The sequence below is a fragment of the Perca flavescens genome, chromosome 2 (genome assembly GCF_004354835.1).
Source record: "Perca flavescens isolate YP-PL-M2 chromosome 2, PFLA_1.0, whole genome shotgun sequence".
Classification (NCBI taxonomy): domain Eukaryota; kingdom Metazoa; phylum Chordata; class Actinopteri; order Perciformes; family Percidae; genus Perca; species Perca flavescens.
The window spans coordinates 5669427-5690581 of record NC_041332.1 but is presented as its reverse complement, the minus strand read 5'-3'; the positions used below and the strand labels follow the sequence as shown (position 1 = coordinate 5690581).

The window sequence follows — 21155 nt, the reverse complement described above, 5'->3', positions numbered from 1 at the left end:
CAGCAACACTATAATTAATTCGGAGTCGTGTTCCCGTCCCCCAAGTCCGATGGTCACTTGATTGTTAAAGCAGGAAACTGGTCTGCAAGCTACACTCTGTGTCAGAAGTCCTCCGGGACCATGATCTGACTCAATTTGAGCTTTGCTACAGAAGAATCCAGTCTGTTTCTGTGAGACATTGTCCCTCTGGTGGGATCGATGCTGGAGACACTGGGACAGCATCACGGAAATACACAGAACAGGGCTTCAAAACTGAGGCAGATTCAAGTTTTTCATCCCCATTCCTGTCCAGTGAAAACCACGTATCTCCAGATGTGTTGATGCTGAAGTTAAAAAGCCTCTCGGATCAGCTGGAAAATGCATTGTCACAAAGCTGCAAACGGGGCTGTTTTTCTGACACCATGAAAAGTTAAAAAAGTTTTTAGAGAGACGTGGTTCTGTGGCCGGGTTGGCTCAGTGGGTAGAGCAGGCGCACATGTACTGAGAGCTTTATGCCTCGACGCAGAGGTCCAGGGTTCGAATCCGACCTGTGACGATTTCCTGCATGTCTTCCCCTCTCTCCCCTTTCTCACCTAGCTGTCCTGTCAAAAATTAAAGGCGAAAAAGCCCAAAAAATAATCTTTAAAAATTACTACAGCTTCATCAGACAACAACAACGCTACAAACATCTTGATCTTATATATTATAAGATATATATATATATATATCTTATATATATATATATATATCTTATATATATATATATATATATATATATATATATATATATTATTATTTGCACATGTTAAACAAATTATGATAATACACTAGAATATATAATGTATACAAAGGTCTGTATAAAAACTATATATTTTTGTTCTCGCTTAAAATTGTAGGCAGGCTACTTGGTAGGCCAAACCTCCGGGACCTCTTAACCTGGGACCCTTGCTGTCATCAGCTCAGCTGTTAGCTGCTAGCTGTTAGCTGCTAGCTGTTAGCTGCTATCATCCTCGTCTTTCCTGCAGTCACGGCATCACTATTTTATGAATGAAACATGGCGGAGATGTGTAAAAGTGCTGATAACTGCTCTGTATCCAAAAAGAATGTAAGGCTCTATCTCGAGAGTTACCTCCCCCTTAACTTTGGTTTCGGGTGGGGGGGCTCAGCTTTTCTTATACATGAGTAGGGGGGGGCGCCATGGAAAAAAGGTTGGGAACCACTGTTATAGACCATGATGCATTTCTGTCAATTAAACTACCCAACAGTGTATAAAGGAGTTAAAATGAGCACAACCTTAAACATTTACAGCAGGGAAATGCAACACACACATTAATACAGCAGGAATAATAATCTAGAAACATCAGATAGAAGGAATAACACTGACACTGGGAACATCTTTCTGCTGTCGTTGTCTTTATCCAGGAATCTCTGGATGAGGTGACGATCAAAGACACCCTGGAGGGCGACAACATGTACACTTGCTCCCAGTGTGGCAAGAAGGTCCGCGCAGAGAAAAGGTCTGTGGATCCGTTTAGTTAAAGCAGCACATTTAAAAAAAAATAAATAAATAAATAAACGCTCCTGCAACGCTCCGGTTGGCAGCGTTCTGAAACCTGCTAGTTTACACCAATGCGACGAGACAAGACAGTGTATCATCTCCATATGACTCTGTACTTTTGTTCTAACATCCGACCTTTTAGGCTATTTGTAAAAAAAAAAAAAAAAAAAAAAATGTATAGCTGGATATATCATTTGTTGAGTCTAAATAAATGTGAATGAGTAGTCATAGTGAGATGCTTGCTACAGCTGCATTTCTAGTAGAGATGAAACGGTGAAAATGTTTTATTTCTCTGATTCACCGTTTTGTTCTCGCAGGCGCTTGTGATGCCTACCTCCAAATCCCTGCCATTTAAATCAGTTCAGTTTGTTACCTAAAAATGAAAGGGATTATGGATCATTTTATTTCTGTAGTTTGTAGCTGACTCGACCAGCTGACTTCTCTATTGGCTGTTGAAACAGGAGACGTCTCTTACGTTGTAAAACCAGCCTCTGGAGACTCGGCCAGCTGACTTCTCTATTGGCTGTAGAAACAGGAGACGTCTCTTACGTTGTAAAACCAGCCTCTGGAGACTCGGCCAGCTGAGTGTCTATTGGCTGTAGAAACAGGAGACGTCTCTTCGTTGTAAAACCAGCCTCTGGAGACTCGGCCAGCTGACTGTCTATTGGCTGTAGAAACAGGAGACGTCTCTTACGTTGTAAAACCAGCCTCTGGAGACTCGGCCAGCTGAGTGTCTATTGGCTGTAGAAACAGGAGACGTCTCTTACGTTGTAAAACCAGCCTCTGGAGACTCGGCCAGCTGAGTGTCTATTGGCTGTAGAAACAGGAGACGTCTCTTACGTTGTAAAACCAGCCTCTGGAGACTCGGCCAGCTGAGTTGCACCGTCTGCTGACTTGAACTTTTCTCGTCACGGGTCTGAATTGGGCTTTAAAACCTCTTGTAGAAATATTGCACCGCTGCGTTTTCACAATTTCAAATCTGTGAGTTAAATCCTTTTAATTGAGCTCACACCCTGCTTTGTCTCTCCTCCCACAGGGCGTGTTTCAAAAAGCTGCCACGGATCCTGAGTTTCAACACCATGAGGTACACCTTCAACATGGTGACGATGATGAAGGAGAAGGTGAACACCCACTTCTCCTTCCCGCTGCGCCTCGACATGACCCCCTACACCGAGGACTTCCTCATGGGCAAAGGGGAGCGCAAAGAGGGTCCGTCCAAACGCCACAAAACACTACAAACGACAAATATCAAAGACAACAAATTCCTTTCAAGTCCCTGAAAGTCTGTGTTTTACGTCATGAGAGAACCTATGTGGTACATATGTACTGTGTGTTTGTGCTGCAGGTTTTCGGGAAGAGGGCGAGGCAAAAGTCACGGAGAGCTACGAGTATGACCTCATCGGCGTCACAGTGCACACGGGCACGGCAGACGGCGGCCATTACTACAGCTTCATCAGAGACATTGTCAACCCACACGCCTACAAGACCAACAAGTGGTGAGCGCAGAAGCATGCTAACCTCTTCCACTCCATCACTCCCTACTGGAGACCCCTTTTGATTTATTCTTATGGGTGATAGGGCATCTTTAGGGTGAGATAGCAGGTCAACAGTTCTGTTCTGTAGGGATAGACCAATTATTAGGCCTGGCCGAAAAAACAAGAATCGGTCCCTACTGTTCTTGAAACTGCTTGGAAACCCCGTTATTGTCCATATACCTAGGAATACATCCTCTGAATGCCACGGGTCTCCAGTTTGTGGTTGTAAAGTTTCATGAGACTGTGATTATCCTCGAGGTAACAACAGGTCATATATATATATATATATATATATATATATAAACTATAATGAAATGGCTACTTTGGGGACTACCATCATCATACATGAATAAGATTGGGCTCATTGGATCCACAAGAGTCTGGACTTTACAGTCCGACCCCAATTTATTCAAGTCCAAGACTGTTTAGGGACCTCAGTATGTAGAAATATTGAAAATACACCATTTTAGAGTAGGCCGGAAATCACACATTTGTACTGCGTGAGACAACTGGGGGTTAGCTTAAGAGAGAGAGACTCGTGGGTGCCAGTAGCACCCAATTTTATTTAGATATCTTTAGGGCTGCTCTCTCTTAGTCGATTAGTTGACTAATCAGTCGTTTTGGTCTTAGCCAACTTAGATTTCTTTAGTCCATTAGTCATGTCTGATGCTTTTTTTCATGCTGAATGACTGATTTCCAAGAAACGTACGAGCACATCTCTGGTAAACACGAGAATTAAAACGGTGCTTTTGCATGACTCTTTGTGGAGAAACTCAGATTTACAGCTCTGTTGATTAAATCGACTAATTGATTAATCGATACAATTGAATGAGTGTTAGTCGACTAAGAATTTCTTTAATCGAGCACAGCCCTAGATATCTTGAGGCTTTTATAAACGGCCGTGCCAGATTTTTCCTCGCCAAAATGTAACCTACCTTTTGGAGCATTATTTAGCCCCCTTCCCGACAAGCTGGTTTAAGAGGTTGAAGTGGAAGTAATGATTAGTTTTAAGTAGAGCAAGCCCGGCCGATGAAGGATTTTTAAGGCAGATATCGATACAAATATTAGGTGGTTTAAAAATCCGATATTCTGATATATCGGCCGATATATATATAAAAAAATAAAAAAGTAATCCAGAAACGCGTAACAAAACAAACAAATTTCCCTAACATTAGTTATTTGAGTCCTCACTAAAATAATGATAATGCGGTTTAAAAATTAAAAAACTTGTTTGTTTAATTGTCACAGCAGAACATCAAAATATATTAAAGTTCTGATAAATAAAAAGTATAAAAATACAAACTTAACATATGAAACTTAAAGTCCTTTGAACAAAAACACAATAACAACAAAATAAATCCTAGTGTTGCCAACAGGGAGGCTGTAGAGCGCCCTCTGGTGGACAGACTACGCAACGACAACACTCAGAACATGGTTGAAGGGGGTTTTGTCCGTTTTTATTTAATTTTTTTTAAGTATTCATTTATCAGAATCTTTTATTTGTCATTATAAATGAGTCTGATAAATAAATATTTATTTACATTATAAATGTTGATAGCGATAGTTTGGAAAATGCCTAATATCTAGTTTTAAGGACTTTTTTCAGTGAGACATCAGTTAACTGGACAGTTTTTTTTTTTTTTTTTAAAGTCTCAAATTGCTCAGACATGCAGTTGGATTAAAAAAAACAAAAAAAAAACACGTCTGTGGCGACCTCTAGCTCACCCACTAGGAGCGTGCGCCCCATGTAGGCTGAGGCCTTTGCAGCGGCCCGGGTTTGAATCCGACCTGCTGCCCTTTTGTTGCGTGTCATCCCCCATCTCTCTCTCCCACCTTTCCTGTCTATCCACTGTCACTCTGAAATAAAGGGAAAAAGCCCCAAGTTTTGTGTTTTTGTGATTTCATGCCTCAGGGAACTGCCACCCATATGTCTTCATATTGTTGTCTGACCCCTCAATATAATGACAACGACGCTACTTTGACTTTGCAGGTACCTGTTCAACGATGCCGAGGTGAAGCCCTTCGACTCGGCCCAGCTGGCCTCCGAGTGCTTCGGCGGAGAAATGACGGTACGAGCGGCAGTCAGAAGATAAAATCGAAAAACATAAATGTTCTGTCGCTTTTGGATCTCGCTGACATTGGTTTCTTTTTTCAGACTAAAACCTACGACTCCGTCACGGACAAGTTCATGGATTTCTCTTTTGAGAAGGTAAAGATGTTTTATTTATTTTTTATTATTTTTAATCTCATTCTGTTTTTTCGTCACCAAGCGTGTGAACCAGAAGGTAACGGTGAAGTGTTGGTTGAACTTGCAGACACACAGTGCCTACATGCTCTTCTACAAGAGGGTGGAGCTGGAGGAGGAGAACGGGAAGGACTTCAGTTTTGACGTCTCTCCTGATCTGCTGGAGGTACTGCGGGTCTACTTTTGAGAGTTTGAATTATGTAAACTACATTGATATTTAAGTTTAAATGTTACTTTAACATGTCTGTGTTTCTTTCAGTGGATTTGGCACGACAACATGCAGTTTCTCCAGGATAAAAATATATTTGAACACACCTACTTTGGGTAAGTATCAAACCGAAACGTTTATGTTTAGACAGGATGAACTAATGACTTTTCACCCATCTTATTACTTTCATTTAAAGGGTAACTACCTTTTTTTTTTCTCAACCTATTTTCCTATGTTTTTGTGTCTAAGTGACTGATGGGAACAACAATCTTTGACATTGGTCCAGTGTTAAGAGAGATCGCTGCAGTCAGCAGCAGAGAAACAAGCTATAATGTAAGTTAATAGGACAATTGTCCAGCTTATATTTACCTTCACAAAAGTGCTTGTTTTGCCGCTGACAGACTCAGATTAATATTCTAAGTGTCTGACAACATTATGGAAAGGATTTCTAAGGAGGTCGACCTTTCTGTTAAAGAGTAAGATCCTTTTTTCAAACATAAACATCCGCCATATTGTGTTCGCTAAACCCACCAGACTCCATGTAAATAAACAGTAATTTTAGCATTGTAAGATACGCTTCCTTCAAAGTGAACAGAAACAAAATAAAACTATGAAAAGCCGTTTAGGGTCGTCTTTCCACTTTTCCAACCATCACAACTCTAGTTTTGGTTGAAATTAACATATAGTTTACTGATTTATATGTGAACATATGTTGGCTCTATACACGCTAAAAGTATTGCTTTTTTAAATGGAGTCTGGTGGGTTTAGAGCTAGCGACTTCAGAGCTGTTTCTGGTTAAACAGAAAGGTCTTAAAGAGGTTTTAAAGGTCTATCTCTGAAGGGATCCTTTCATAATGTTGACAGACACTTAGAATATTAATCTGAGTCTGTCAGCAGCAAAACGAGCACTTTTGTGAAGGTAAATATAAGCTGAACAATTGCTCTATTAACGGACATTGGAGCTTGTTGCCGACTGCAGCGATCTCACTTAATATATGACCAATGTCAAAGATTGTTGTTCCCATCAGCCACTTAGACTCAAAAACATAGGAAAATAGGGTCCAGTTTGAAAAGCAACAGTGGTTACCCTTTAAGTCCCTTAATTAAAGGGATATTGATGTTTTTATGACCAACTCCCGCCATTATTTTTTCCCAGTTTTATGTGGCAGCTCTGCAGCAGCATTCCCAGCACTCTACCAGACCCTAAAGCTGTCTCCCTCATGACCGCTAAGGTGAGGAATGAAACAGATTCAAGCATTTTATTTCATCTTTAATGTCAGTTTTTACAGTAAAAGAAGGTTGCAGGATTTTATTTTTGACAATTTGAACAGGTTTATGGTAATTAAAAAAATACTCAAATGTTTCTTCTTTGACACTAAATCAAAGTGTTTTTCAAAACGCAACCATGCAACCTATAACATAACGTAACACATTTACTGATCGATCAAGTTACTATTGTAATTGATGTATGTAACACCTTTAATTAAGCTACAAAGACAAAATGTTAATTTCTTTACTGTAAATGTTATTCCCTTTGCAGCTCAGCACATCCTTTGTCCTCGAGACTTTCATTCACTCCAAGGAGAAGGTAAAGCACACTCCCCTTAGTGTCGGGACATTTGATTTTTGAACTGCTGGAAGATAAACAGACTGACTGTGTTTCCCTCCTGCTCTGTCCTCCTCCAGCCCACCATGCTGCAGTGGATCGAGCTCCTCACCAAACAGTTCAACAACAGCCAGGCCGCCTGCGAGGTTTGATCACAGCTTTTTCCAATAGGGATGCCTATCGCCACTGATTTCCCAATTTGATTCCGATTCACAAAGTCCCGATTTAGATTACGTTTTCAATTTCCGATTCAGTATCGGTTTGGGATATTTCAGTTGCAAAACCAATTTAGCGTGGATATGAAAGAGATTCTACAATTGTACAAGGTTCCCTCTAACCTGCTTCATTAGGAATTGATGTTCTTTTTATTTAACATGAACGCACATTAAAGTGCAACTCTACAGAGTCTACAGTCAGTGAGTGTTTAGTGACATTAATTCAGATAACTCGAGGTCAGAGGTCAAGGGATGCCTTTTAAAATGGCCATGCCAGTTTTTCCCCCCAAAATGTAGCCTATATTTGGAGCATTTTATTTGTATTTTCTACCCCCTTCCCAACAAGCTAGCATGACGTGAATCCACAGCAGTAGAGTGACGCCTAACATCTTGTAGTTTGATATGATACAGAATAAACTACCCCCAGCCCTGTTTAATAACTGGTTGTTGTTGTTTGGGTACACTTCATATATAGTGTATGGTTTTTTGAATTTCCCTTTTCCTTTGTTTCAGTGGTTTTTGGATCGGATGGCTGATGACAACTGGTGGCCGATGCAGATCCTCATAAAGTGCCCCAATCAGATAGTCAGACAAGTGAGTTATTTATCTGATAGAACGTCATTTTTAGCTAATAAGTTTATTTATAGTGTCAAATCATAACAAGTTATCCGCACAATATGAGGAAAATATGCGATAACGTTGTTGAATATTAAATCTGGTTGTGTATGAGTTACTAACAGTTCAGCCAAAGTTAATTACCTCTCAAATTAGTTAATTTGAATCATGTTTAGCATAGTTGGAAAAAGTATTCAGTTCCTTTACTGCAGTAAATGTACTAATACCACACTGTGAAAATACTCCACTACAAGTAAAAGTGCTGCTTAGTGAAGTAAAAGTATGTATGTTACAAAAAAGTGTCACAATAGTGTTTTCCTATTAGGTCTGCACGTTATGAGGAGAATATGCGATAACGTTGTTAGATATCTCTAACTATATTACATGCGATAAGTAAACAGATATCAAAGTGTTTCTCAGTTCTGCTGCTTTCAGTATTCTGCTAAAATACAACAAACTGCTTGTTGAGTTTAAAAGTAATGACAGGAAATCATTTACAATGTTCTTTTATTGAACATATTGAACCTTGAATTGACTGTAAAAGGCACCAGTTAAAGAAAGATTGACAATAACATTTTAGAGTGCAGTTTTCTACTGATATTTTTTTTCAACTAACACAAAAATCTTTGTTGCGCCAGTTGATATCGAGATGACGATTTAAAAAAAAAAAAAAAAAAAAACTATGTTGTGAATCCCTAGTGTAGACACACCCTAATTTACAAAGACCCAACAATTCTCCCCAAGAGCAATTCTCCGCTCACCCACACGCAGATATACATATCTAACGATTAAAGTGATTAAATCTCCTTCTTCGTACTGTACCTTCTGCTTCTGTCCGCCAGATGTTCCAGAGGTTGTGTATTCATGTGATCCAGAGGCTGCGTCCGGTCCACGCTCACCTCTACCTGCAGCCGGGCATGGAGGACGGGTAGGTCACACCTGATTGGTCGGATTTGCAGCTCTGACCATTCAATGTTTTGCTATAGTTTTTTTGGTTCTTATCCCAAAACACACAAACTGCTTGAGTTTAAGCTTTCATTTAGATTCTTTTGTAGACTTTTTAACTCGTTTTATATTTTCATTTTAAGAACGTTCTACCAGATCTTGAAACATTGTTATATTTTATTTGAATTTAAATTTGAACCCAATCTTTAAAAGAAGCCACGACTCTTTACAGCCCTCCTTCCCCAGCCCAAAGAAGTACATTTGAAAGAACTTTAAATCACAAAGTAGCCTTTTAATAGTAGATTTTTAATTTTTTTTTTAGTTTGATTAAAGATTTTCCCCAACAAACGGATAAACAGAAAAGGCAAACGCACAGTACAAAGACATAACTACATAACTACAAACAAGTGACAGGACAAACATACAAAGGTGGAGGATTGCAGTATTTACATTATTTTGTGCCTATGCTTCCGTCTGAAATGTGACCACGGGAACACATTACATGGAGGTGGTTTGACATCCACACATACTGTACACCCATACATTGTTCAAACACAGATACATTCTTCTTTCTAAGTAGAATATTCTTAAACGGAAAGGGATATGATGGAACCAAGACTGGGGTACTAGGTTCAGCAAAGACAATTTTTATAATTACCAAGGGAGTTGTGAGTCAAGGAATGACCTCATTGTTGCCCATAATCCATTTCCATCCCCATCTGGATATACCAATAAAGAAGCTGCTTTTTCCATACTTACTGTATAAGGTTGAGGTCCTCCTCAACCCGTCGGATTTAATGACTAAATGTTACTGTGCCGTTGGAGGTATGCAGCACAAACGGACAGTGTTTGTGTCTGTGGAATCAGGTGGCGACAGAGATCAAAACAGGAGCCGCGTGTCACTCAGTGTCTCAGTCACTCTGGGCTCTGGGAAAGATCTGAGGCTCCACATCACTGAGACACACACAAAATAAAACCACACACACATACAATAACACACATACAAACAAAAACCAGTCCTTCCAGAAAAATTTTGAGTTTTTTTAGTGATTGTTGCGGGGCAAAAATCCTTGATTATGCGGCACATTTTCTTAAAAAATGCTAATGGAATATGCTATATGATATTTATGCGATGAAATTGCGGGAACTTGCAAAAATTGCGGTTTGATGATTTCCCCCAACACCCTGCCCTTCGATGATGTTCGCGTCGCGTAATTACGTCACTTCATAACGTTCCAATGGCAACGGGAAAAGTAAATGCAACATTTTTCAACTTTCTGCTAAGATATATTACGTGACTTTTTTTGCAACGAAAATGTGGGGATTATGAAATCATGCAAGCCCCGAATATTTTGGGCGGAAATCAGCAATTTATGCGGCGAAAGTGCCGAATAAATATGCAGACTTTGGCTGATTACGCATTGAATTATGCGATTGCATAATCACGTTTTTCTGGAGGGACTGAAAAACACAGACATACAAAAACACACACACACAAACACACACCCCTTATTTTTAGGTGTACGTTTCTTCCGTGTAAGCACATTCAAAGCAAAAAGTAAGCTTCATTGTTTGTGTTAACATACTGGGCCGATAAAGCTGAATCTGATTGTAACAAAACCTCTTTCGGGGCACCCTGGTAGCTCACCTGGTTGAGCGTGTGCCCTATATACCAAGGCTCAGTCCTTACCGTAGCGGCCCAGGGGTTTGAGTCCCACCTGCGGGCCCTTTGCTGCATGTCATTCCCCCCTCTTTTTATTTCTCCCCCCCTTTCCTGTCTTCAGCTGCCCTCTAAAATAAAGGCCACAAAAAGCCAGAAAGACAGAGAGAAAATGTCGTCTCTTTGCTTTCAGCTCCGACGACATGGACGGCCCGGTGGAGGACATCGGCAGCCGGTCCTGCGTCACGCGCTTCGTTAAGACGCTGCTGTCCATCATGGAGCACGGAGTCAAGCCCCACAGCAAACACCTGACGGAGTACTTCGCCTTCCTCTACGAGTTCGCCAAGATGGGCGAGGAGGAGGTCGGTCTGAACGGCTACACCGAATTTAATGTTTGGAGTCTGAAAGATGTTCGTTTTTGTTATTTCTTTATATTATATTTGAAGGGATTTTTTTGTTGTCCGTTTTTGTGTCTCCAGAGTCAGTTCTTGTTGTCACTACAAGCTATTTCCATCATGGTGCACTTCTACATGGGAACCAAAGGCCCCGAGAATGTAAGTTCACACACCTATTACTTTATTTATGTTTCCCAACTCAATGTATTTATTTCCTATAATATTTTTGTCTTGGTTTCTAATCGGAGTTGTTACATATTGCTTTTATTTATTGGCTTTCTTTCCTGTTATATGTGATAATGGAGTCTGTAGCCCTTTGGCCGATTTAATGATCAGGGATGGAAGAAGTATTCAAATCATTCACTTTAAGTAAAAGTAGTTATGCCACACTATGGAAATACTCTATTACTAGTAAAATCATGCATTTATAATTTCACTTAAATACCTCACCCCCCAAACTGATAATTTGTATATCAGTTACTCGCCCCATGTTTCCTTAAAGCTCCATTGTGTAAGAATTTCTCCCATCTAGCAGTGAAATTGTATATGACAACCAACTGAATATTCCTTTCTGATGAAGGAGGGGGAAATAACGTGGTGTCAACACAAAACCCAGCGCTTTCAGTTCACTTCGCGGCCAAAACCAAATTCTTTCACCCAGGAAGTGCTCGTTCATTCCTCGGGAGTGTTTTAATCAATACTCACTTTTATATACACACTCACACAATAAATAAAATAAGAAAAATATAAACCTTATCAAGGCATCCGAGTCCCATTGCATAGAATCCCTGTCTAGAAATGCAGCTGTGCTAATGCCTAATGCTGTATTATTTTTAGGTATATAATGTGTGGTCTATTGGTGAAGCAGTATTGGTCCCTGTTAGAGAGATGTAGACCAGAAAGGGGGAAATCCCACGCATCCCCACCGGCAAATCTCACCCTGTAGATACGATGTGACGTGATTTAGAAGAAGGCCGAGAGTTAATGTGGCGTGTTCTGTCTCAGCCCCAGGTGGAGGTGCTGTCGGAGGAGGAGGGAGAGGAGGAGGACGAGGAGGAAGACATCCTGTCCCTGGCAGAGGAGAAGTATCGCCCCGCGGCTCTGGAGAAGATGATCGCCCTGATCGCTCTGCTGGTGGAGCAGTCTCGCTCCGAGCGGTACGACTCCACGTTCGTAGATAACGATCAAACCAAATGTTCTCTTTTAATGCCGCGCGAGTTCACACGGTGCGCTTCTCTCCCCCTTCTCTCTCTCTCTCTCTCTCTCTCTCCCTCTCTCTCCCCAGACATCTGACTCTGTCTCAGAGCGACATGGCAGCGCTGACCGGAGGGAAGGGCTTCCCCTTCCTCTTCCAGCACATCCGAGACGGCATCAACATCAGGCAGACCTGCAACCTCATCTTCAGCCTCTGTCGCTATAACAACCGCCTGGCCGAGCACGTACGTTCATCACGTACAGGACACACAGAACACCACGCGATGGGGATGTTTTCATCGGATTTAAATGATAACCTCTACCCCAGGGGTGTCTGACACATTTTAGTTTACGGCCACATTTGATCTCAAGTGAGCGGGGACCAGTAAAACCACTCCAGAAGGGCCCAAATTCTCGTCAGGCTGATGTTTGGCGAAAGCCAGTCGCTTCTCAAGCCTTTCGATTTTTGATCTTGATGTCGATGCTATCTTGTTAGCAATACGGTTGTTACCTTTAAAGGAACACGCTGACTTATTGGGACTTTGGGACCTATTTTAACGATCTGAAACGCAAAACGCAAGTAGCTTTGTGGGCGGATCTCGGGCGCTGTTGCTATGATACCAGCGGGATGAATGAGTCTTGCGCCCGACGCAAATCTAAAATGGGTCGGTCTGAAGTAGCTAGGTGTGGTTTGGGCATAACGTGCAATAAACCAATCAGAGCATCATCTCACATTCCCTTTAAGAGCAGGGCGCTTGTTCCATGGCGGATTGCTATTATAACGGCGGATTTGCCTGGCGCACGCCAGCGGGAGCTGTCCGGGATGCGGCAAAGTAATAAATGCCCGTCTTGACCGGGTGGCGATGTTGCTGCTCCTCTCGGGCGCATCTCCTCAAGTCTGGAGAGGATTGCTGCAGCCATGGAGCGTGGGCCTCCAAACGCACCAGCTGCTCCTGTTGTGCCCCTTCCTCCCCCCCCCACTCCATCTCCGTCCACCCGCTCCACCAGGAGCACATCGCGCATTACTCCCGGACCAGATCCCGCCGGAGTGTCCAATCCCGCCGTAGTTCAACATCACGTCTCCTTAAGTCCTCTAATATTTCCTCATTTATGTCATCAACACATCCATGATTCATGGAAATGTTGTAAATCACAACGAGCCACAAAGAATGCTGGGACGTTTTGAGGACTGTACTGTAAAGTGCCTCCTGACCGATCCAAACACCTGAAGCGCATTTTCAGTAATATTTTTCCTTGTAATTATGTGTGGTTTGCAAAAATGGGAACTGCTGCGTCTGCAAACTGCAAAATAGCACCAATAACGTTTGCGCCGGAACACGCCTCCTCTTTTCGCTCTTTACCGACGTGCGTCTGTGGAGGGAAAAGTCCGCTGTGCGTCGGGTGCAAAATAGGAATGATACATGCGTCGGTGTACAAAGGCAATTGCGCTGAGTGCAAGATAGGGCCCTTTATCTTATTCACCGTATCCAGCAGTCCGCTCAGAGTTGGAGTAATAATCACTAGCGAGCCGGTTACCTCCAGGATCTATGCTAAGCTAGACTAGCGGTGGGTGCGTCAGACAGAGTTAGATGAGAAGGGTATGTATGGAATAAGACAAAGTCCCAATAAGTCGGCGTGTTCCTTAAACAGCTGCATCACTAACCTCCCAGGTAGCGTACAGTCTGCTACTTTTATCTACATTTACTGTTATTGTTACCTGGCCTTTATTCAAACACAAATTAATCATTGATTCCAAAGACTTTGTAACCTATCAAACTAATTTCTGTAGATGTTTCTAATAGGGGTGTAAGAAAAAATCAATACACTGAAAAATATTCATGTAAGACAGTGGACGCACCACCAGTGTCCTTGCCTAACAGTGCCTTACAGGGTCTGACTTTTTGCTAGAAGCTAACAACGTAGCTATGGCTGAACTTTGGCCTACTTTAGCATATCAACATTAGCTCACTAAGAACCCGGGAACCACAATCCCAAACTGGTAGTTTGATTTTCTGTGTACTGAATTGTTTACCTAAAGTAAACTTCTTTGACTTTTATGCACATCATGTCTTTTTTTTAAATATTAGTTTTTCTAAAATTGTATTTATATATTGGGATTGTAAAAATTCCAATATATATCGCCTTACGCACAGTATCAAAATATATTTCAATATACTGAATCGTGACCCATGTATCGTGATACGTATCGTATTGCCAGATTCTTGCCAATACACAGTCCTAGTGTCTAATATTATATATTTATGAAAGGAAAAGAGGTAATAGATGTAATGTTATCGTGCTCAAGGATAACTTTTAAGTGAAAACTGTGTGTAAATAGAAAAATCTGCTCTGACCAGTTAACTTGTATCTTTGTTGTGTATTTATTAGTTTACTTCTGGATGGGTTTCTGTTTTTTCTGCCTGATAAAAGTATACAGATATGTTTCTCTTGAACTTCCAACAGAGTTTGAATGTAGAAAAATGTTTTGGCATTTTAAAACGTCAACTTTTAAATGTCAGATTTGTTGTTGTTTTTTTAACTCTGCACAAAGAGCAGCATTTGCAGCAAGCGGTACATGTGCTTGTTCTAATACTGAATGTGTAACTCTCCTCCTGACTACAGATTGTGTCGATGCTCTTCACCTCCATCGCTAAGCTGACTCCTGAGGTGAGCGGGTTACTCATCAGCTTAATTCATTAAAAACAGAGTTGTGCAGATAGATTTGTTGTTTTGAATCCATCTGTCATATGAAGTCTGACACTAGATAATCTAAGATCTGAAAGATGCTTTTGTAGGAACATTTTTGTGTGTAAGTGACCGATGGGAACAACAAGCTTTGAATTTGGTCCAGTATTAAGTGTGAACTCTGTAACCGGCAGCCACAGACCAGGCTGCAATGTAACCAAATGGGGCAAATGTTCAGAGTCAGTTTGGTCCACTAAGGGCTGTTTTTGACAACTAAAAGGCTCAGGTTAATATTCGCCCCATTACAGACTTTCTTTTCGGTTCTTAACTTTCACAATAAAAGCCCTAGACATACTCTTCACTTTTCCCCAGAGGGAATTAAATTCACAGAGTATTTCACTAGAAGGAAAGTCAATACATAGATTAGAGTAGCTTAGTGTTAGCTTTCCCTGCTTCGGGGGGAGGCATGGCTGGAGTCTCCGGAGCACTAGCCCCTGTCACTCCACTCAGCCGCCGGGGAAACGAGACACAGTTGACCTCCGGTGGTTCGGAGGAGCTGCAGCATTTATTGGTGCTCAAACTGCAGACTCTCGATCCTTAATCACTAGATATGTTCACCTCCAAACGTTAACTCTCCTCTGCTCCGACCGCCCTCTCTCTTCAGTCCCTCTCTCTCTCTCTCTCTCTCTCTCTTCAGCAGCATCATCTTCTGTCCCTTTCTTTCTCTCTTCAGCGGCGTCCCCAGGCGGAACTCAAACTGTCCGTCCGACACTGAGCTGGCCGCAAATATCCAAAACTTTTATTGAAAATTTAAACACAAATTTACACCACTGCCGGTGTGAATAGTTTTGATGCGAGATATTCGCAAGGCGATTATGTCGCATTTTTCGCGTCGCTTAGTCATCGCGCCACCGGTGTAACGGCCTTAAACCTGCAAACTTCTACTTGTAACTGCTTAACATAGTTGTATTTTCTTTTGCATCCCTATTATCCTAATTTATTTATCAGATCTTTTTCCAATTCTGAATGTTTTATTGTCTTTCTCTATTTCTTATGATTGTACTTTCTGTGTTGTTGTTCTGTATTTGTCTTTGTAATCGGACTCGATGACATGACGTGAATAAGGGTCCCCCTCAGTGATCCCTCGAGGATAAGTAAAGGTTGGTTGGATGAATGAATAAATAAGAGGTACCTTAACAACCGTTTTCTTTTTCCCCATCAGGCTGCCAATCCTTTCTTCAAGCTGCTGACGATGTTGATGGAGTTTGCGGGCGGGCCACCGGGGATGCCCTCCTTCGCCTCCTACATCCTCCAGAGGATCTGGGAGGTAAAATACTTCATACCCGCATCGTTTAGTTTGGTCAAATAGCGCTAGAGTTGGTTGGCTGTTCGTTTGGACAGGTGTGTTCGCAGCAATCGCAATCGGATGCGCACCAAAAGCAGCCCAAACAAGTGTACCCAGGCGTGGTGAGAACGTGATCCCGCCTCGAACCGCACCAAGGGTCCTATGTTGCACCCGGCGCGACACAAGTGTCTTTGCTAGTTTAAGACCGTCCAGCTCCCGCGTTGTTTAAACAGCAAACGCACCTGCGTCCATCTTTGCGCCCATGGGCGTGCTGGTCTTACAAGGAGGTGTGTTCAGGTGCATTCTGGGCATATTGCTATCTTGAGGCAGCGGGAAGTGATAGCACCATTGACCTGGTCTAAAGTCAAGAACGCAGCATTTCATTGTTATTTTAACAGAGCATTAGTAAAATGCTCCTAGGCTCGTGTACAGCATGCACACACACTATGCTTGTTACACACATAGGGACACACAGCAGTACACACACATGCAGAAGATTACAAATAAAAATATTACGGGGCAAATCCTCCATCATAACAGCAATGCTCCAAGGTCCAAACGCGCCTGGCTTTTCAAGGGAATGGGAGATGATCTCTGATTGGTTGATTGCATGTTACGCCCAAAACACACCTCTGAATAATGAAGAGACTATGTGGTGTCTTTGTTTTCGTCTGTGCGTCTTCACGTGTGTTTTGTGTTCTTGCCGTCAGGTGATCGAGTATAACCCGTCCCAGTGTCTGGACTGGCTGGCGGTCCAGACTCCCCGGAACAAACTGGCCCACAGCTGGGTGCTGCAGAACATGGAGAACTGGGTGGAACGCTTCCTGCTGGCACACAACTACCCCCGAGTCCGCACATGTAAGTAGGGCCGCGACTGACTGATTGTTTTCATCGCCCATTAATCTGTAGATTATTTTCTCGATCGGGTGGGTTTAGCGAACGCAAGTTCTTGGAAGTTACTTACTCCCCAACAGAGAATTCACGACTTAAGAGCTGAAGTTGCTGCATTTTGGCTGCTGTCTGGAGATTCCTTCGTGCACAACTCGTTTCCTTGGGATGTTTCTTACCAGATGTTGTAACAGCGGCCATGTTGTGTATAGTTTAGGGTCCTCGCCACCACCAGACCAATCAGCATTGAACAGATTGAACATGTAGCAGGACTTGAATGGCCTTCTTTTGACTGAAAGTTCTGCCAAACTACAACTTTTTCTGCTCACCAGATCCATGTCCACTTCCTAACAGCCGGCTGCATTGAACGCTCCACCTACGTAAAGACCTTCCCGTAATCAACGGCGCCGTCATTACGGTGACCAGCGTAGTGCAAGCGTACGGTTCGGTTCAGTGGGAACAAATTCTATGGATCAGCAGAAACCGAACCCCCGTCAACAAGCCCAATATTCGGCCGAATCCTGGATTCGGTGCATCCTTGACTTAGACACAAAAACATAGGAAAATAGGCTCCAGGTTAGGGCTGGGAAAAAAATCAATTTGATTTAAAAATCAAGTTGGTAGGTCAAATCGATTCATATTTTCAAAAAATGGATTTTTTTGATATGTTTTTCAGTCAAAATACAGTATAAATAATTTGGATGTTTAACAATCTTTGTTGCACACTGCACAGTGACTGTTCAGTTAGAGAAAGGGTTTGCCTTTGCAATTTTGTTTATGTTGGTGCACTTTAATTAAATACAATAAATATATATTTTTAAAATATATTTACAGTTCGCAGTTATTTTTTTTTTAAAATGGAAGGGGGTAAAAATCGAATCGTAAATCGAGTTTTTTATAAAAAAAAATCACAGATTTTTTTAGGGGAAAAAAATCGCCCAGCAGGTTTAAAAAAAAAAAGGTAGATACCCTTTAACTTATCGATTAATCTTTGCAGCTCCCAATAGAAGAATAACTCCTTAATAACAGACCATGAAGCTGAAGCTGTCTCTCCTCCCTGCAGCGGCGGCGTACCTCCTGGTCTCGCTCATCCCCAGCAACTCTTTCCGCCAGATGTTCCGCTCCACGCGCTCCCTCCACCTGCCGACCCGCGAGCTGCCGCTGTCGCCCGACACCACCGTGGTACTCCACCAGGTGTACAACCTGCTGCTGGGGCTGCTGGGACGCGCCAAGCTGTACGTGGACGCCAGCATTCACGGCACCACCAAGCTGGTGCAGTACTTCAGCTTCATGACGTACTGCCTCATCTCCAAGACGGAGAAACTCATGTTCTCCGGGTACTTCATGGACCTCTGGAACCTCTTCCAGGTACAGTCGTTTACCCTTCTGACCGGTGTGGTTTTCTTTTTCTGTCTTTTTCTGTCATTCTAAACTTATTTTTTAGTTTTTCTGTACGCTTGTTTTTGCTGCTAAATCTGTAAGTTGCAGTTTCCAGAAAACTGCAGATCCGCTACAACTCTGTTCTTTTATATTGAGGCTGAAGACTGAAAGTAATTGTGTACTCCTTATAGCAGTGGTTCTCAAGCTTTTTTCAATAAAGTTCCCCCTTTTTTGGTAGAAAAAAAAGTCTATATAAAAAGGCAGAATACAGCGATGTCAGCGATAGATTTACTAAATAACAGCCTTGGACCTGGAAAATATTTAAAGGCTGATGAAGAAAGGAGACAAACCTTTTACATATATATATATATATATATATATATATATATATATATATATATATATATATATATATATATATATATATATATATATACGACAACATCTAGATGGTAGAAAGAAGAAAGTAAGGCAAGAATAGGTGGAAAATAGTAATGAAAACTAAGAAAAAAAACACAGTAGAAAGAAGGAAGGCAACACTAGAGCCACAAAAGGGACAAAAAATTCAAATAAGTGACAAACTTTGAAAAAAGTGACAACAAATTTGAAGAAAGAGACAAAAACTTTGAAGAAAAAAAGACCGTAAAAAGAAGTGAGGAAGAAAGGCAAGAATAGGTCAAAACTAACGACAAAACCTTCAAAAAAAAAAAGGTAACAAACTTCAAAAACAGCGACAAAAAGTAACTACAGCCTTGGAACTGAAAAATATTTTGCTAAAAAATCTTATAGACATAAAATCTTACATAAGTGACAGGTACCATAAGATTTTCTTCTTCCTGTTCTTTTATTTTAAAATTCATGCATGTTATGAATGAATAAAACTGTCTTACATGCAGTCTGGGGACTGCAGGGCGTACGTGTCCCCCTAGTGGTACTTTGGAGGACTGCAGAGGGGCTATGTAAGATTTTTTGCAAAATGTTTTTCAGTTCCAAGGCTGTAGTTACTTCTACAGTCTTTTTTTCTACTTCTACGTAGCCCATTTGAGAAACCTGTCTATAGGGATAGACCGATTATCGGCCCTGGCTGGTTATTGTGGCCGTTTGCAGATTATCTGTTTTATTTGCCTGATAACCGATAACGTTAATGATTTAAAAAGTGTTCTACTTTGGCTCGGCTGCAGCTCTGTGTCTGTCCCTCTGCTTCGTTTTCTCACACCACTGAGTCTGACTTAATTTCCCGCCCACAACACTATCTCGATGCCTCTTACTGGGTATTGTTTTCAAAGTAAAAAAACTCTCAGAGCCTGTGTAGTGTGTTCCCAGACTATAAACAGTCGTCTCTTGTCTGAAGCGTTAGTCTCGCTGTGCTCCCCTTCTGCTTCCAGCCCAAGCTGTCGGAGCCGGCCATCGCCACCAACCACAACAAGCAGGCGCTGCTGTCCTTCTGGTACAACATGTGCGTGGACTGCCCGGAGAACGTGCGCCTGGTGGTGCAGAACCCCGTGGTGACCAAGAACATCGCCTTCAACTACATCCTGGCCGACCACGACGACCAGGAGGTGGTGCTCTTCAACCGCGGCATGCTGCCCGCCTACTACGGCATCCTGCGCATGTGCTGCAAGCAGTCGCCCGCCTTCACCCGCCAGCTCGCCTCGCACCAGAACATCCAGTGGGCCTTCAAGAACCTGACGCCGCACGCCAGCCAGTACCCCGGGGTGAGCCCCAGCTCTTCGCAGATTCAGCAGACGTTTTTGTTGTTGTGATAGTTGTGTTGCTAGAGCAAGCGTTAGGCCGGTTACACACTGGCTGCGTGGCGTTTCTGTTGCGTGGTGGCTGCGTGGATTTTTCCACGTCTTTACACACCAGAAACTTGTCTGACGAGGCGCTGCTGCTAGCCTTGTCTGGACACGTGTATGTTTCCCGTTGATGAAATGAAATACCATGTTAAACATACCGTATTTTCCGGACTATAAGTCGCACTTTTTTTCCTACTTTGGCTGGTCCTGCGACTTATAGTCAGGTGCGACTTATATATCAAATTATATACAATTTAACATGTTTTTACATGTTTTACACATTACCGTCTACAGCCGAGAGAGGGCGCTCTAGGCTTGTGACAACTAGAACGCTGCTCCTAAAGACAACTGAGAAAGAAAAGAGACAAACTGCAGGTAGTAAAATATGCAGCCCCAAAAACGGTAATTGAGCAGCAGAAAGAGTTTGAAATGAGGGAGAAACTTATGAGGGAGACTGGAGAAAAGGTGACTCTTACTGCAATGAAGAAAACAAAGAAAGCTAATCGGCTAATCGTGGGCTGAAAGCTAGACGGCCAGAGCTGGAGGAAGGAGTCTGGAGGGGCTCGTTCACGGTGCAGAACGTCTCCACGCCTTTTAATACCTCCATGCTCCACGCCCTGCTAGCTAGTTGTTCTGGGTGCTATTGTATAGTTCAATAACTGTTAATGTGTTACGTTAACATACCGGACACCTACCGTATTCAGCGTATTGTTCTGTGTGCTATTGTGTAGTTGAATAACTCTTGTATTTATATTCTAAATAAATGCGACTTATAGTCCGGTGCGACTTATATATGTTTTTTTCCTCTTCGTGACGCATTTTTTGACTGATGCGACTTATACTCCGGAGCGACTTATAGTCCGAAAAATACGTTACTGATCTGATTACAGCAAAGACAACGTCGGG

The 21155-nt window shown here is 42.1% G+C and overlaps 1 protein-coding gene across 1 annotated transcript in view; it reads left to right on the top strand.

Annotated features, from left to right (window-relative positions):
- The window catches only part of usp34 (ubiquitin specific peptidase 34), a 105962-nt gene that overhangs the window by 70570 nt on the left and 14237 nt on the right, over positions 1-21155 (top strand). The window contains exons 46-66 of the mRNA XM_028568762.1: positions 1402-1496; positions 2574-2746; positions 2883-3033; positions 5063-5141; positions 5228-5281; positions 5388-5483; positions 5577-5641; positions 6682-6757; positions 7066-7113; positions 7212-7277; positions 7860-7940; positions 8804-8889; positions 10760-10928; positions 11046-11120; positions 11967-12118; positions 12247-12400; positions 14778-14822; positions 16063-16167; positions 16896-17043; positions 18137-18441; positions 19839-20168. Of these exons, the coding sequence (XP_028424563.1) occupies positions 1402-1496; positions 2574-2746; positions 2883-3033; positions 5063-5141; positions 5228-5281; positions 5388-5483; positions 5577-5641; positions 6682-6757; positions 7066-7113; positions 7212-7277; positions 7860-7940; positions 8804-8889; positions 10760-10928; positions 11046-11120; positions 11967-12118; positions 12247-12400; positions 14778-14822; positions 16063-16167; positions 16896-17043; positions 18137-18441; positions 19839-20168 (2553 nt within the window). The remainder of the gene's footprint in view (positions 1-1401; positions 1497-2573; positions 2747-2882; positions 3034-5062; positions 5142-5227; positions 5282-5387; positions 5484-5576; positions 5642-6681; positions 6758-7065; positions 7114-7211; positions 7278-7859; positions 7941-8803; positions 8890-10759; positions 10929-11045; positions 11121-11966; positions 12119-12246; positions 12401-14777; positions 14823-16062; positions 16168-16895; positions 17044-18136; positions 18442-19838; positions 20169-21155) is intronic.